Source organism: Podarcis pityusensis (genome assembly GCF_964106645.2).
Source record: "Podarcis pityusensis genome assembly, chromosome: 5".
NCBI lineage: Eukaryota > Metazoa > Chordata > Lepidosauria > Squamata > Lacertidae > Podarcis > Podarcis pityusensis.
The window spans coordinates 4,205,676-4,221,218 of NC_138032.1; the positions used below are offsets into that span (position 1 = coordinate 4,205,676).

The 15,543-nt window shown below is 45.5% G+C and overlaps 1 protein-coding gene and 1 long non-coding RNA gene across 7 annotated transcripts in view; one reads left to right on the forward strand and one right to left on the reverse strand.

Moving 5' to 3' along the window:
* Window positions 1–15,543, reverse strand: part of LOC308478189 — a 208,400-nt gene that overhangs the window by 51,947 nt on the left and 140,910 nt on the right. The window lies entirely within an intron of this gene.
* The window catches only part of ARMC9 (armadillo repeat containing 9), an 80,938-nt gene that overhangs the window by 42,772 nt on the left and 22,623 nt on the right, over window positions 1–15,543 (forward strand). For all 6 annotated transcript variants that reach the window (XM_081007435.1, XM_081007438.1, XM_081007439.1 and 3 more), the window contains 4 exons: window positions 997–1,073; window positions 3,099–3,173; window positions 8,417–8,507; window positions 11,563–11,621. In XM_081007435.1, the coding sequence (XP_080863561.1) occupies window positions 997–1,073; window positions 3,099–3,173; window positions 8,417–8,507; window positions 11,563–11,621 (302 nt within the window). The remainder of the gene's footprint in view (window positions 1–996; window positions 1,074–3,098; window positions 3,174–8,416; window positions 8,508–11,562; window positions 11,622–15,543) is intronic.

Here is a 15,543-nt window from a genome sequence, read left to right on the forward strand (position 1 = left end):
AACGGCGTTTCTGTGTGCTGCTCTGGTTTGCCAGAAGCGGCTTAGTCCTGCTGGCCACATGACCCGGAAGCTGTATGCCGGCTCCCTCGGCCAGTAAAGCGAGATGAGTGCCGCAACCCCAGAGTCGGCCACGACTGGACCTAATGGTCAGGGGTCCCTTTACGTTTTTTAGCAGAGAGTGGGAAAGACTCAACCCTAGACAATGCTGACCTAGTGCCAGCACAAGAGGTTTTGCTGCCTGAAGCAAATTGCAGTCCTGCTCCCGGTTCCTAATAGCAGCCAACCTCTTTGGCACCTGAGGCAGAAAACCCCACAAGCACCTCCCACCCTCCCTGGTGCCTTCTACTGAGTCAGACCATTAGCGCATCCAACTCAGTAGCATTTACTTCTGTGGTAGCCAAAATGGTGTCTTCCAGCTCTTCCTCCAGGTATCTGGTAGACCACTGTCAGAGCAGGATGCCAGGCTAGATGGGTAATAATAATAATAATAATAATAATAATAATAATAATAATAATAATAATTTATTATTTATACCCCGCCCATCTGGGCAGCTTCCAACAGGATATTAAAATACAGTAATGCAGCAAACATTAAAAGCTTCCCTAAACAGGGCTGCCTTCAGATGTCTTCTAAAAGTCTGGTAGTTGTTGTTCTCTTTGACATCTGGTGGGAGGGCGTTCCACAGGGCGGGTGCCACCACCGAGAAGGCCCTCTGCCTGGTTCCCTGTAACGTGGCCTGATCCAGCAGGCTCTTCCTGGTCTAAATCTCAAAAATCCCAAAGGTTGTGCCGTTAATTCTTCTTCTTTGTCTTCTACTTCTTATATATTTATTTATACCTCCCATTTTCCCCTGACAGGGACTCAAGGCAGTTAAGATCTCGAAGGGTAGCCAGGTCATATGAATGGGTCTGGGGGAAATCAAAATGCCATCTTCTTCTTCTAAGGAATGCTTTTGACTCGATGGTATTTTGTCTCTGTGTTTTGAACCTCCACAGGGAAGAAAATGTGTGTGAACATTGCAAACGAGGTACTCAAAGTTCTCTCAGATCTCCTTGGCCACGAGAACCACGAGGTAATTTTATAGCTAATGCTTGCAGGTATAAAGAAGGAAGGAGGCAAAGATAAAACACTTTTAGAAATCAAAACAGAACATCTTCTATTTATTGCAAATAAAAATCTGGGTGTGTGACTGTTTCTGAAAATACCTTGGTGGCGAATAGAAGTTCTTCATCTTGGGAAATTATCTGGACTCTGCAAAGGCGCTCTTCTTCCCTCCACTCTCTTTTTAGAATTCTCAAAGGGTAACAGAAAAAGTAAGAAATGTCAGACAGCTGTATCATTCTTACCAAGCCCATTTGGATTCCAGACTGCCAGTTGCTGGAATTATCTTCAAAGTATCTCTCTGACCCCGAGTCACAACCCTCTGTGTCATGCGGTCCTTCTGCATAAACCCACATGTTGCTCTCCCAATTCCAGATCTCAGCATCTGGAGTTGTCAGGACACAGAGCCATCAGCTTCCGTGGCTTTGGAGGGCTATTTGCAAACTGAAAGTATTGCATTAATAGCAGCAGCACCTTGGTGGCAGCGGCTGATGGGAACCGCAGTCCCAAACAGCTGGCAATCTCCGGTTTGGAGAAGGTTGCCTTTGTACCTGGAACTGTACAACCGGAGAACTCTTGTGGGGCAAAGAATTCCACAGCCTGGGTTCAGTGGTGGAAAACAGTATCCTTCCTTCCCGTCGACCACACTTTAGACCAGTGGTGGCCAAACTTGGCCCTCCAGCTGTTTTGGGACTACAGTTCCCATCATCCCTGACCACTGGTCCCGTTAGCTAGGGATGATGGGAGTTGTAGTCCAACAGCAGCTGGAAGGCCAAGTTTGGCCACCACTACTTTAGATGGTGGCAGGACGTGCAGAAGGGCCTAACTTTAGTGCAGTGGTTCTCACAGGGTGTGCTGTTTGGCAGGAGAAGATGGTGGGAAGATTCAAGGGCCATCAAAGAAAAAATGGATCATTTCAATGACGTATAGTATAGTATCCACGCCTCTCTTTGTGAGCATTGGCTATTCTTTTGCAGTTTTCCAGGACATACTGTTGTGAACAAGTACTTTCAACTTGACAAATGTGAAATATCAGAAAAGAGAAAGGCCTATTTGTGTTGATGAGGAGATGAGAGTTTGTTTGTCTCAAATTAGACCTGATATATAAATGAGATTTCCCAGCAAAATCAAGCTCACAACTCTCATTGCATTTGTGTACATACTTAAGGTGCATACATGTACTTTGGGAATGATTCTTGTTCTTATGTAGCTAAATTGTTTTATACTTTCTGGATGTCCTATAAAATAGTTGTGTTCTGTGTTATAAATGAAGCACTGCTAGCGGGTGTTTTTGTTTTTTTGTTGTTTCCCAATATATTTCTTTATCAATAAAAAAGCTGGGTGTAGCACAAGCAAATTGTTTTCTGAAAGTGTGGCCCAGAGAAGAAAGTTTGAGAACCACCGCCTTGGTGAATGACAAGGGTCAGGTGGTAGTGACAGTCTTTTAAGCATCCTGGTCACAAGCCATTTAGGACTTTGTAGATAAATCAGTTCAATTGCGACAGGAAACATGATTATTTTTTATTGCTGTGTTTTTATGATGTGTTCACTTTTTATTTAAGCGGCTTTGAGAACACTTGTGTGGAACATCTCATGACTAAAATGGATAGTGTTTTGTGTTCAAAGGGTTTCATATTCTTATCTTATTCTTTGTATTCTGATCTTATACATCTTTGCAAGGTAGGTCAGGCTCCATCCCTCCAAACTGCACCCTGGGGATAGAGACTCAGAGAGGTTGGCTTGCCTAAGGTCTCCAATTGAGTTAATGGTGGAAGTGAAATATGACCTGGGGACTTCCTGGCTTGTACATTGCACTTTTAGCCATAATACTACATGGTGAGTTAAGGAAGAGCAAGCGAAGGTGCAGGGCAGCTTGGAAAGGCATTGCTGAAGATGTGGTTCTTGAGGGGAGGTGGGACAGAAGAGGGAGAGGATGAGCATTAGACGGTGTCTCAGGTGGTGCGAAATGGGCTTATACATTGCTTTTCATTTGCAGATTCACCCGTACGTGAATGGGGCACTTTACAGCATCCTCGCTATTCCATCCATACGAGAGGAAGCTCGAGCAATGGTGAGAGAGCCTGGGCTGCTGTTTATTTGCTCTAAACAAAGCAAGGGGCTAAGTCAGCAGCAGTGAATGAGAGAAAGCTAGGATTTCCTAATAATTGCCTCACTTTCAATTGCAATACTTAGCTTTTAAGTTGTATTTTTTCCTTCCTTGAAAAGGTCTCATGCCTCAATGGGACACTTGGTTTCTGAAGGCGATCTCAGCCCCCTCCTTCGTGGGTGTGCTGACAGAATGATACTATGCCCCCAGTAGCATGGGTGCTGTTTCCCCATGATGTGATCCCATGCTACTTTTTAAGGGAAATTCAGTTTACCTCCATGGTAATTTCCAGAGCAACTACTTGGTTAATCCACACATTCTGTATTAAGGTCTCCCTTAATGGGTACTCATTCCCAGTGAGTTAGCTATGCTCACTCCGAATCTGTCCTTTCAGAAGGACAGAAGCACTTACTCCAAATCGCAGAGCTCTCCACCTTGTCCCTTTAACATTCAGAATATCTCTGATGGATAAGATCGAAGGCCCATCCAGTCCAGCAATCTTTTCTCATGCTGGACATCAAGATGCCTGTGGGAATTTGTTTCCTTCATTGCTCAGAACTGCAAGTGGACCATCTATTGATAATTAACAGCTTTGTTTGAAGTAAGTTTACCCAGCAGGGAGTACCTTTGAGTTGATTGTCACTGGGTTTTTCTTCTAAGTATGTGCACATCAGATTGCAACCAAAATAAAGCACATCTTTGGGGGGGAATGGTCCCACCCTCCAGGTATATGGGCCTTCCCAGGGATGGTAGTTCTTTCAGTAAATGCATAGCAAAATGACAACGCAAGCACACCTGAGTTGGCATTCTGTTTCTCTCTCGCCTTTTTCTGAACACAAGCCATGACCTCAAAGCCTGAGGCCCATCAGCAGTGTTGATCTTCCATGTTCTGGTGCTCTGTCCACTTAGGATCTGAGCGTGTTGCCAGCAGCTGCAGCAGTGCTGCTCAGGACAATGGAGAAAGACCAGTGGGCTTGGGCCAAGGCTGAGTTTTGCCAGCTGCTTCCTAAGGAACATTTGCAAGGTCATAGAATGGTGTAGGCTGAATCAGTCCCATCCCTTGCAAGAAGTTATCTGTGTTAAATTAGGGCTTTAATGGAACCACAGGGCATTGTGAAAGAGGCAGTACGCCATCCTTGTAAGTTGGTCTTGCTGAATGGGAAGAGGTGATGAATTGCCTTCTGCAGAAATGTTTTGGTGGGAGATAACAATACACCACAACTAAACAGCCCAACAAAAGCTGGTATCTGTTCTGATTTGCGCTAGCTCTCATTCTGGGTCTGTGCCATTATGCGAAATCCGTTTTAAGTGTAAGCCTGATGGATGTTTGTGTTCTTGCCTGTGATTCTTATCTTATCTCCCCTAGCCTATTCTAAAAAGCTATCTGTGAACACACTGCAGCAGGGTTTTTAAATTGGTGGATCAAACGGCTTTGTTTTTAAATTGCTACTCACCATCAACTCATCCTGTATCACTTGAGAAGGAAAGATGGAAGAATCTCCCCAGGAGAAGCTTTGATGTTCTTAACTTAGAAGAGAATCTTATTATTGGCTTGGCAACTTCTAATAGGCAAAAAGTGCAAGCAGACATGTTTGGATTTTTCCTCCTAATGGACAAATGGGATGTTGTTGTTGTTGTTTTGTTGTTTAGTTGTTTAGTCGTGTCTGACTCTTTGTGACCCCCTGGACCACAGCACGCCAGGCACTCCTGTCTTCCACTGCCTCCCGCAGCTTGGTCAAACTCATGTTTGTAGCTTCGAGAACACTGTCCAACCATCTCGTCCTCTGTCGTCCCCTTCTCCTTGTGCCCTCCATCTTTCCCAACATCAGGGTCTTTTCCAGGGAGTCTCCTCTTCTCATGAGGTGGCCAAAGTATTGGAGCCTCAGCTTCAGGATCTGTCCTTCCAGTGAGCACTCAGGGCTGATTTCCTTAAGAATGGATTGATCTTCTTGCAGTCCATTGGTCTCTCAAGAGTCTTCTCCAGCACCAGAATTCAAAAGCATCAATTCTTCAGTGATCAGCCTTCTTTATGGTCCAGGTCTCACTTCCATACATCACTACTGGGAAAACCATAGCTTTAACTATACGGACCTTTGTTGGCAAGGTGATGTCTCTGCTTTTTTAGATGCTGTCTAGGTTTGTCATTTCTTTTCTCCCAAGAAGCAGGCATCTTATAATTTCGTGACTGCTGTCACCATCTGCAGTGATCATGGAGCCCAGCCTTTCGCATGATGAATTCTGCATATAAGTTTAATAAACAGGGAGACAATATACAGCCTTGTCGTACTCCTTTCCCAATTTTGAACCAATCAGTTGTTCCATACCCAGTTCTAACTGTAGCTTCTTGTCCCACATAGAGATTTCTCAGGAGACAGATGAGGTGATCAGGCACTCCCATTTCTTTAAGAACTTGCCATAGTTTGCTGTGGTCGACACAGACAAAGGCTTTGCATAGTCAATGAAGCAGAAGTAGATGTTTTTCTGGAACTCTCTAGCTTTCTCCATATTCCAGCGCATGTTTGCAATTTGGTCTCTGGTTCTTCTGCCCCTTCGAAATCCAGCTTGCACTTCTGGGAGTTCTCTGTCCACATACTGCTTAAGCCTGCCTTGTAGAATTTTAAGCATAACCTTGCTAGCGTGTGAAATGAGGGCAATTGTGTGGTAGTTGGAGCATTCTTTGGTACTGCCCTTCTTTGGGATTGGGATGTAGACTGATCTTCTCCAATCCTCTGGCCACTGCTGAGTTTTCCAAACTTGCTGGCATATTGAGTGTAGCACCTTAACAGCATCATCTTTTAAAATTTTAAATAGTTTAGCTAGAATATCATCACTTAGAAAGCAGTGCTTTCTAAGGCCCATTTGACTTCACTCTCCAGGATGTCTGGCTCAAGGTCAGCAACCACACTACCTGGGATGTATGAGACATTCATATCTTTCTGGTATAATTCCTCTGTGTATTCTTGCCACCTCTTCTTGATGTCTTCTGCTTCTGTTAGGTCCTTACCACTTTTGTCCTTTATTATGGTAATCTTTGTACAAAAAGTTCCTTTCATATCTCCAATTTTCTTGAACAGATTTCTGGTTTTCCCCATTCTATTGTTGTCCTCTATTTCTTTGCATTGCTCGTTTAAGAAGGCCCTCTTTTCCTTGCTATTTTTCAGAAATCTGCGTTCAATTTCCTGTATCTTTCACTATCTCCCTTGCATTTTGTTTGCCTTCTCTCCCCCGGTATTTGTAAAGCCTCGTTGGACAGCCACTTTGCTTTCTTGCATTTCTTTTTCATTGGGATGGTTTTAGTTGCTGCCTCCTGTATAATGTTGCGAGCCTCCACCCATAGTTCTTCAGGCACTCTGTCCAGCAAATCTAAATCCTTAAACCTGTTCCTCACTTCCATTGTGTATTCATAAGGGATTTTATTTCGATTGTATCTTACCGGCCCAGTGGTTTTTCCTACTTTCTTCAGTTTAAGCTTGAATTTTGCTATAAGAAGCTGATGATCTGAGCCACAGTCAGCTCCAGGTCTTGTTTTTGCTGACTGTATAGAGCTTCTCCATCTTTGGCTGCAGAGAATATAATCAATCTGATTTCGATGCTGCCCATCTGGTGATGTCCGTGTGTAGAGTCATCTCTTGTGTTGTTGGAAAAGAGTTTTTTTGATGACCAGCTTGTTCTCTTGGCAGAACTCTATTAGCCTTTGCCCTGCTTCGTTTTGAATTCCAAGGCCAAGCTTGCCAGTTGTTCCTTTTATCTCTTGACTCCCTACTTTAGCAGTCCAATCCCCTATAATGAGAAGAACATCCTTCTTTGGTGTCAATTCTATAAGGTGTTGTAAGTCTTCATAGAATTGGTCAATTTCAGTTTCTTCAGCACCGGTAGTTGGTGCATAAACTTGGATTACTGTGATGTTAAAAGGTCTGCCTTTGATTCGTATCGAGATCATTCTATCATTTTTGAGACTGCATCCCAGTACAGCTTTCGCCACTCTTTTGTTGACTATGAGGGCCACTCCATTTCTTTTACAGGATTCTTGCCCACAGTAGTAGATATGATGGTCATCCAAACTGAATTCGCCCATTCCCGTCCATTTTAGTTCACTGATGCCCAGGATGTCAATATTTATTCTTGCCATCTCATTTTTGACCACATCCAACTTACCCAGGTTCATGGTGCTTACATTCCAGGTTCCTATGCAATATTTTTCTTTACAGCATTGGACTTTCCTTTTGCTTCCAGGCATATCCGCAACTGAGCGTCCTTTTGGCTTTGGCCCAGCCGCTTCATCAGCTCTGAATCTGCTTGTACTTGTCCTCCGCTCTTCCTCAGTAGCATGTTGGACACCATCCGACCTGAGGGGCTCATCTTCCAGCGTCATAACTTTTATACGCCTGTTGTCTTTGTCCATGGAGTTTTCTTGGCAGGGATACTGGAGTGGCTTGCCGGTTCCTGCTCCAGGTGGATCACGTTTGATCAAAATTCTCCACTATGACCTGACCTGTCCATCTTTGGTGGCCCTGCACGGCATAGCTCATAGCTTCTCTGAGTTATTCAAGCCCCTTCGCCACAACAAGGCAGTGAGGACAAATGGGATACAATACCTAATACTATACTTGTATTAGGAGCAGCTAAAGGCTAGCTTGCTACTTGGTGACTTTTAATAAGTTTGTGTACGCAGTGCTATTTTTCTAGAAAAAGAGGTGCCAGAACTCACCATGAACACCTCCCTTGTTCTCTTAGAATGGCAGTGGCACCCACCTGAGAGGTGCCGGAACTGAGTTCTGGTGAGTTCCGGCTGGAGAAAAGCCCTACCCAAAGTGCTATTTGGGTACTGTTCTGGTTTGGCCTCTGCGAGTTATGGAAGACTTTGAGAAGCTGTGAACCACATTTGTTTGAGAGTTTTCACTATTACACATTATGCAGTCGAGTTTCCCGCATTTGGAGAAATTGCAGGGGTCAGCACACCCAGTCTTAAATCATTCTGTGTTTGACTTAGGTGTCAGAAATATGTCTGCTGTGGATGTTGTGGAAGGCTTTTTCCCTCCCACGGCCAGGCACTGCTCTGGTGGATGGAGAGAACAGAATGTCTGCAGTTGGGCACAGCTCTCCCACCGCAACGTTCTTTTCTGAAGCTAAACAAACCAGTGAAATGACCCTTTGCTGAGGTCACCCATATGATCCACTGACACAGCTCTGTTTTCCAACCCGTTCAGGAAATGGAAGACATTCTGCGCTGCTACATCGAGGAAGGAAACGCTGATATGATCCAGCAGATTGAGTTTATTATCAAGCAGCTTAAATCAGGTCAGAGGGACACACAGTCGCATCTGGGCTGAAAATCTTTATTAAAAAGCTTTTGTTGCTCTCAGGCAAAGGACTGGAAGAAGTGAAGGCAGGTTAAGGGGTTTCAGACCGAGAGCATCAGTCTTTATAAAAATGTTTATATACCACTATTCATTTTTTAAAAATCATAAGTCTTTATAATTTTATGCAAAATCATGCAATAAAAAAACATTTAAAATGTTAAGATCAGAAATCAGCTAGCTATTATGGAAATATTATGGAACTTGCCCAGGGAAGTTCGCCGGGCACCTTCACTATACACCTTTAGGTGCCAGACGAAAAGGTTCCTTTTTAACCAGGCCTTTGCCTGACCTGATCTACATCCTATAACCTTTTTGAAATGCTGGCTCTTTTTAGGGTGTTTTTTCCCCCTTCTTTACTGGGTTGTTGTTTGTATTTTGATTTTATGTATGTGGTCCTTTATGTGAACCGCCCTGAGACCTTCGGGTATAGAAATGAAATGAAATGAAATAAAATAAAATATGTGCTTTTAATTCCCTGCATAAGCCTAATGGAAATAGACTTAAAACAAATGGGTTGTTGGCAACATGTTTCTTAAACTTACCTGATCTCCCCTGGAATAGAAACTTTTTCAGCAGATGTTTTAAAGCTGAAACAGAAGATGCGCCTTCTAGGATCAATTCACACAACCCTTGCAATGATAACCACGTCTACATAGAAGTAAACCCCACTGATTTCATTTGGAAAGACTTCCAGATGCTTGCAGCCTGGCAGCATTTTCCTAAACCTGTTCACTTGCAGGTAAACTCCACTGAGTTCATTGGCGCTTACTTCCAAGTAATTGTGCTTATGATTGCAGCCTTACAGCATCGCAGTAATTGTGTTTACTCATGAATAAGGCCCACTTATTTCAGCCAGACTTACTTCTTAGTAAGTGAACTAGGATTGCAGCTTTTAGCATGGCAATTTCATCTCTGTGTCGCCTTTCAGCCCATCATGAGGCAGTCATGTGATTGTTCTGTGTGGTCAGCTGCAGAGCACGATTCATTTAACATATCAGTGGAAATTTTGCAGCAATGTGCTTGAATACTATAGTTTGGCCACTAGCAAAATAGCCACTAGCTGTGAGCTGAACTGTATTGTGACTCAGCTAGTCATTTCTCGGCTTGCAAATACATTTAGATTACAAATTATGGCGGAGTTAGGTGTCTTAGAGTACTTCCAGGCAGGATCTTACTGCAATAAACAGGTTGTTGTGTTAATATAAATGTGTTTTTTTAAAACTTAACTGATCTTCCCTGGAAAGTTTACATGCATGTGGAGCACCCTTCTCACAATAAACAATAAACCCTTCCCACTCATCTAGAAGCACACATATATTAGGAACATTAAATAGTAGGAAGAACTTTCTGATGGCATGGGCTGTTTGACAGTGGGATGGACTTTCTTGGAAGGCAGTTGTCAGGGACCTGCCATCAGCTCAGAGGCGAGAGGTGGAAGGGCAGTTGTGTTACAGGGAGCCTCTGAAGGTCTTGCGAAGTAGTTCTTCCTCTGGAGAGGAGGGAAGCCACACCTCCAGTGGGGAGGGGGTGCAAGGATCAGAAGATGCTAGGGAGAGCCTCAACACCGAGCCTGAGCAAAGCGGAGGGGAGGCGAGTCCCCCTTTGCCAGCGCCCATTCTGTGCAGTAGTCTTCGGCGCAGAGAGAGGAGGAGAAGGTTGGGGGGTCACACGGCTGTTATGCTGGGGAAAGTATAAGGACCGCCCACTCCCAGAGTCTGCTAGCGACTGAGCAGACATGGACTTGTGACGCTCTGCACTGTAAATACCGTATTTTTCGCCCCATAGGACGCACTTTTCCCCCTCCAAAAATGAAGGGGAAATCTGTGTGCGTCCTATGGGGTGAATGCAGGCTTTCGCTGAAGCTTGGAGAGCGAGAGGGGTCGTTGCGCACTGACCCCTCTCACTCTCCAGGCTTCAGAAGTTATCAGCAAGCCTGGGGAGCCCACGGGAGTTCCTGCAGGGCTCCCTAGGCTGCGGATAGCAGCCTGCTGCCTGGAGCACGGGGCGCCCTCCGGAGGGTGCCCGGTGCTTCGCGCAGGTGTCCGCAAGCCTTGCGAGCCCGGCGGGAGTTGCCGCGAGCTCGCAAGGCTTGCGGATAGCAGCGGCTGGGGGAGGAAATATCTTTTTTTTATTCATTCCCCCCCCAAAAAAAGGAGGTGCGTCCTATGGGCCAGTGCATCCTACAGGGCAAAAATACGGTAGTTTGTACAGATAATAAAGCCTGGAAAAGACAGGTTGGAGTCTTGCTTGTTTGCTCCCGAGCAACCACATCAGCACCTGATAGCAGTGGACTCTCTCCTTCATTGGAGGTTTTTAAGCAGAGGTTGGATGGTCATCTGGTTGGCCACTCTGAGAACAGAATGCTGGACTGGACGGGCCATTGGCCTGACCCAACGGGCTCTTCTTATAAGAAGGCAGCAGAGGGTCAGTCTTTCTCTTACCTGAAAAACTTTGGACAAGAAGCAGCAGCTTGGCAGCATTCCTCCTTGCAAATGCCAGTGTCCCAAAGGGAGAGATGCTTATCATGATTTCAAGTTTTATGTGGCTGTTCTTGGATGTTGTTGTTGTTTTAAACCCTCTCCCCTGGAGGTTTGCCAGGAGGAATGCTACTCCCCGCAGTTCCGCTGTTGCCCCAAGCACTGTTCTGCAAGAGAAAGATTGCATCTGTCTGCTACCTCACCTCTCCCAACACAAAATGTTACAGCTTTGCCCAGCCCCCCAGCCCAATTGCAAAGAACTTCCGAGGCCATTTTAAGGCCACCCCTCTATAAAGTGATGGAAAATGGTTGGGCCAAATGTCTTAACACAGCACTGCTTTAATTATGGCTTGTGCAGGGAAATGTCCCCTTTGGAACATGCCCAAAGAGAGTAAAAATATCAGTCAGTGTTGAAAATGAGGGTAGTGGTGGTGGTGGGGACCCGCTACATGAAACTTCTGATGAAGCAAACTGCTGCGCTCATTTTCTCTTATGTTTCATCTTGTTTCCTTCTAGAAGATCCATTGGATGATAGCGCTGAGTCTGATGATGAGGAGAAGGAAGATAATGACGAGGTAAGTTTTATAAGCTGGATGCCTGAAAGTCTTAAGAGCTCACTATGCCTTACGCGAGGCTGGAATACTTGACCGTCATAATATCTCTGCGCCCCATAACATTTCTGGGTCGATCAATTTTGTCTAGCCGTGCTAGCCAACAAAAAGTTTGTGTTGCCAGGTCCTGCCTCTCAGAAGGGCAGGTTCTTGCCTTGGCCTCTTCCTCTACCTGTGGGACACAGCATGACATTAGGCAGGGGGATTTACTGCCTCTCTGTCCACCTGTTGGCTTGAAGCTGCCATGAGCGGGAGGGGTTTTGCAAGCTGGAGGTGGGAGGTGGAGGCAGGTCCAGTTGCTCTACCAAGCAAGTCCTGGGGCACCTACATCCTCCTGTTTGGAGCTAGAGATGATGGGAGCTAGAGTTGCATCTATTTTCTCCCTCTCTACACCTGATGGCTTCTCAGAGGAATGAATCTCTGTCTCCTGCTTTCAACTCTGAGCTGCAGTCAGGGAGCAGAGACCCACCGTGGCTCTGCACTTTCACCTGACGATTGCAGAGGCCAAAGGAACCCGAGGCTTCAGCTGAACTTTGTGGCTGGGTATATTTATTGATAAAAATATTTCTATACCACTGTGTCACACATCACAGTGGTTTTACAGCAATAAAAACAAACCCATACAATATAAGCAGCATAAAATAAGACTTAACACTTCACCATTGTGGCTGGATGTATTCTTAATTGCCTGCAAAGGCCTGGCGGACTAGAAAACTTCTCAGCAGATGTTTAAAAGTTGGCACAGAAGGCAGCGTATTCCACAGGACTGGGCCAGTGACACTGGCGGCTCCGTATATGGGCCCATTAAATACGAACTACAAAAGTTGGGATCCTCTGCAAACCCATGCCAAAGTTTTGCAGGGTTTTTGTTTTGTTTTGTTTTTTGCAGTGAAAACCCTGTCTTTTGCCACTCACCACAAATGGAGCAATTGCTTCTTAAACCTAGGATTGACAGCTATGACCCCAGGTTTGAGTAGCAATTGATGAATTGGTGGGGCTCTGCAAAATGGGGGGGGGGGGGTTGCTGCAAAACACCACAAAAGTTTGGCACAGATTTGGAGGGGATCCCAATTTGGGGGTTCATAGTGGAGCCTCATCAACTCAGGGAATGACCAGTGATGCTCCTGCGGGTTATCTGAGTGTTTGAGCTGCGGTCCAAGGGTTTGGGCGATCCCTTAGGTACCCTGGACCTCCAGAAATGGGCTTACTCTCCAAAACAAGATGGACAAAACTCTGTACTTTTGCATCTGAGATGCTATGGGCTGGGGTGAAGAGAAACTTCCCTGAAGCCACAGAATCAGGATTTGGACCTAGGTGTTTCCCTGTCACACTGTTCCTCTTCATCCCCTCCCCAAGTCTTCTTCCTGAATATAGTCACATGGCTCATTCCATCCAGTTAGGAATCCTATATTGAGTGGGATGGCATAGTTTATCAGTTCTGGTGAGGTCACAGCACGAAGTGAAATCACAAAGCATTTTATTAGCCTTGGACGGGTCACTGAAGGCAATTTGGCGAGGGCACGCGAGGGGCAATTCAAATGAATAAATGAGCATGTTGGCAAGGAGTGTTGAAAAATCATCAGAAAGGGGAGGTGTTTTTTGACACTGCCAAAGCATGCACAAAAAAGTGAAACGGTTTTAGCTCGGTCCTAATCCTTGGGCTTGTTATGTGGACGTGCTGACCTGTCTTAATTACCAGGCCAACCTGCGGAGCACGTTTTAAAGAAGATGCTCTGATAATAAGCCTCCATCCGCCCTGCTTGCATTCCTCCACTGCAGCAATATCTGGGGCATCTGTGCCAGCACCATTACAACTGGTGAGAAATTCCTGGAAAAATACTGGGATATAAATAGTGTGAAATTTGTGGGCTTGAAAGGATCATTTGCCAAAGCAAATGTCTCTGTCTCATGTTCAGCAAGGCAAAAAGGGAAAGCTCTGCGGGCTATTTAAAGGGAAGATGAGGCTGTAGTTTGGGAATACCTGGAAATACCTGAAAGACTTGGGGCAGAGCCCACCGAGGTTTCCTGTTTAGGGCCCACTGCGACGGATGGGAGGATTATAAAATATTCCTAAGAGCGCATTCCCATTTCACCTTCCAAGTTACAGAGCACCTTTCATTCACCAGAGTGGAAAGGCAAGCAATTCTAAGCTTTACAGTTTACTTATTTGTGTAACAGAAGTCACACCCCCCCACACCCCAATTGCTGTGGTTCTATCTCTTTGGCTGTGTAGCAATGGTTGTTTTTCACAGGACTGTAGATAGTATGAATGAAGCATCATTAACTGATGCATGTCAATTTTTTCTTGACCTTTCTGATCTCTAGTCAAGCAGGTTTTCCAGGTTTTTGAAACACTGTGAACATGTCTGATTAGCAAACATAGTGAGACAGTTGGGGGGAGCATGGGAACCCCAAACCTGAATGTGTGAAGTATGATTTGCAGACTTCTATAATGACCCAGGATCCTGATTCTCTTTGCTTGCGTTCAGCTAGGCTGTGAGTTTCAGTTCCCTGGTACATCTTTTAACAGTACTGGACAGGTTGCCTTTTTTGTAGAATGAGGACTAAGACCTTTTTCTGGTTGGGGGGGGGGAATGTTTGCCCACAGCCGACCAGCTCTTCTGCACATGGGCTCTTTGGCCTTGACTTATGGGTATGATCTGATTCAGGTCCACAGCTCATGTCTAGCATACATAGACCACTGAATCTCTTGCACCTTAATCTCCTCTTGCCTACACAAGAGGCCCATGGTGCAACTTGGCTCCTGACAGAGAGATAGTAACTTCATATCTGATAAGTGGTTTGAATCCAGATAGAGCACACTGCCCACACTGACTCTTTCCCCTTTGCATGTGTGAAGAGATGCATGTGTTTGACCTTTGCCCTGTGGGTAATCTGCTTTTGTTGATCAAGACTAGAGAGTTATTCCTTTTTTTGGAGGGGCAGGGGAGACGTGGGAATTCTTGAGCGGATAGACTTCTGATTGAACCAGCAAGGCTGCCACTGTCGTCTTCTGTAGTTGAATTATCCATCGGACAGTAGCATCCTTGTACTCTTCTGCCACCACACCCTGATAGCCAGGACCCTCCCAAAGACCCTCCCACCGTGGAGCCACCTCCAGCACTTCCTCCTATCAGTGATGTCCCTGGTGACAGTCTGGATGCCAATTGGGCACTGGAACTATCTCCTCCTCCTAGGTCATAGAGCACCCAATTGCTTGCCCAGTCTCAGGACCCCTGTCATTGGCTGCACCAAGGGTTGTGCCCACCCCACGCTTCAAAAGGAAGAGGCAGGGTGGCCTGTGGCTTGTTGGATCAACTTCTTAGCTTGCCTCTGGCCATGCAATTCACCTAATGTGCCTTTTAAGCCTTGCCTCTGCACTGTAATGATTTAAGCATTAACGATTTTGGCAGAGACTGAAATCTGAGTTCTCTCCGTCCAGTTGAGAGCCAGGCCTTTTCTGTTGTAATTCTGTTCCTCCGCTTGGGCAGGTTTAATCCTTGGGTTGCAAAATGGGTTTGCAGGCCATGAGCTCCTGAATGTCACCAGGGATACTTACTAGCTTCTTGCAGGATATTGTTCCTGGTTTTTGAGCAAATAGTCGTTTGTTGACACACGGCAAGCGGTTGGACCCCTTCTCCTTTCAGAATGCAGGAAGGAATAATCTGCTGTTGTGAGGTGGTGAAATTGTGTAAGGGACTGGCCTTTGTCTACCAAGGTCTTAGCCTGCAAGAGGAAGAGTTGAAGGATGTAGAAGCAGCCTGAAACCACAAACCTACTCCCTTTGTCAGTGTCAAGAAAGGTGTGAACTTATGTCAACACATTCTTTCCGTAACCCAGGAAATAAAATGCCATCCTCCCAAACTGTGCCAAGGAGGAGGCTTTC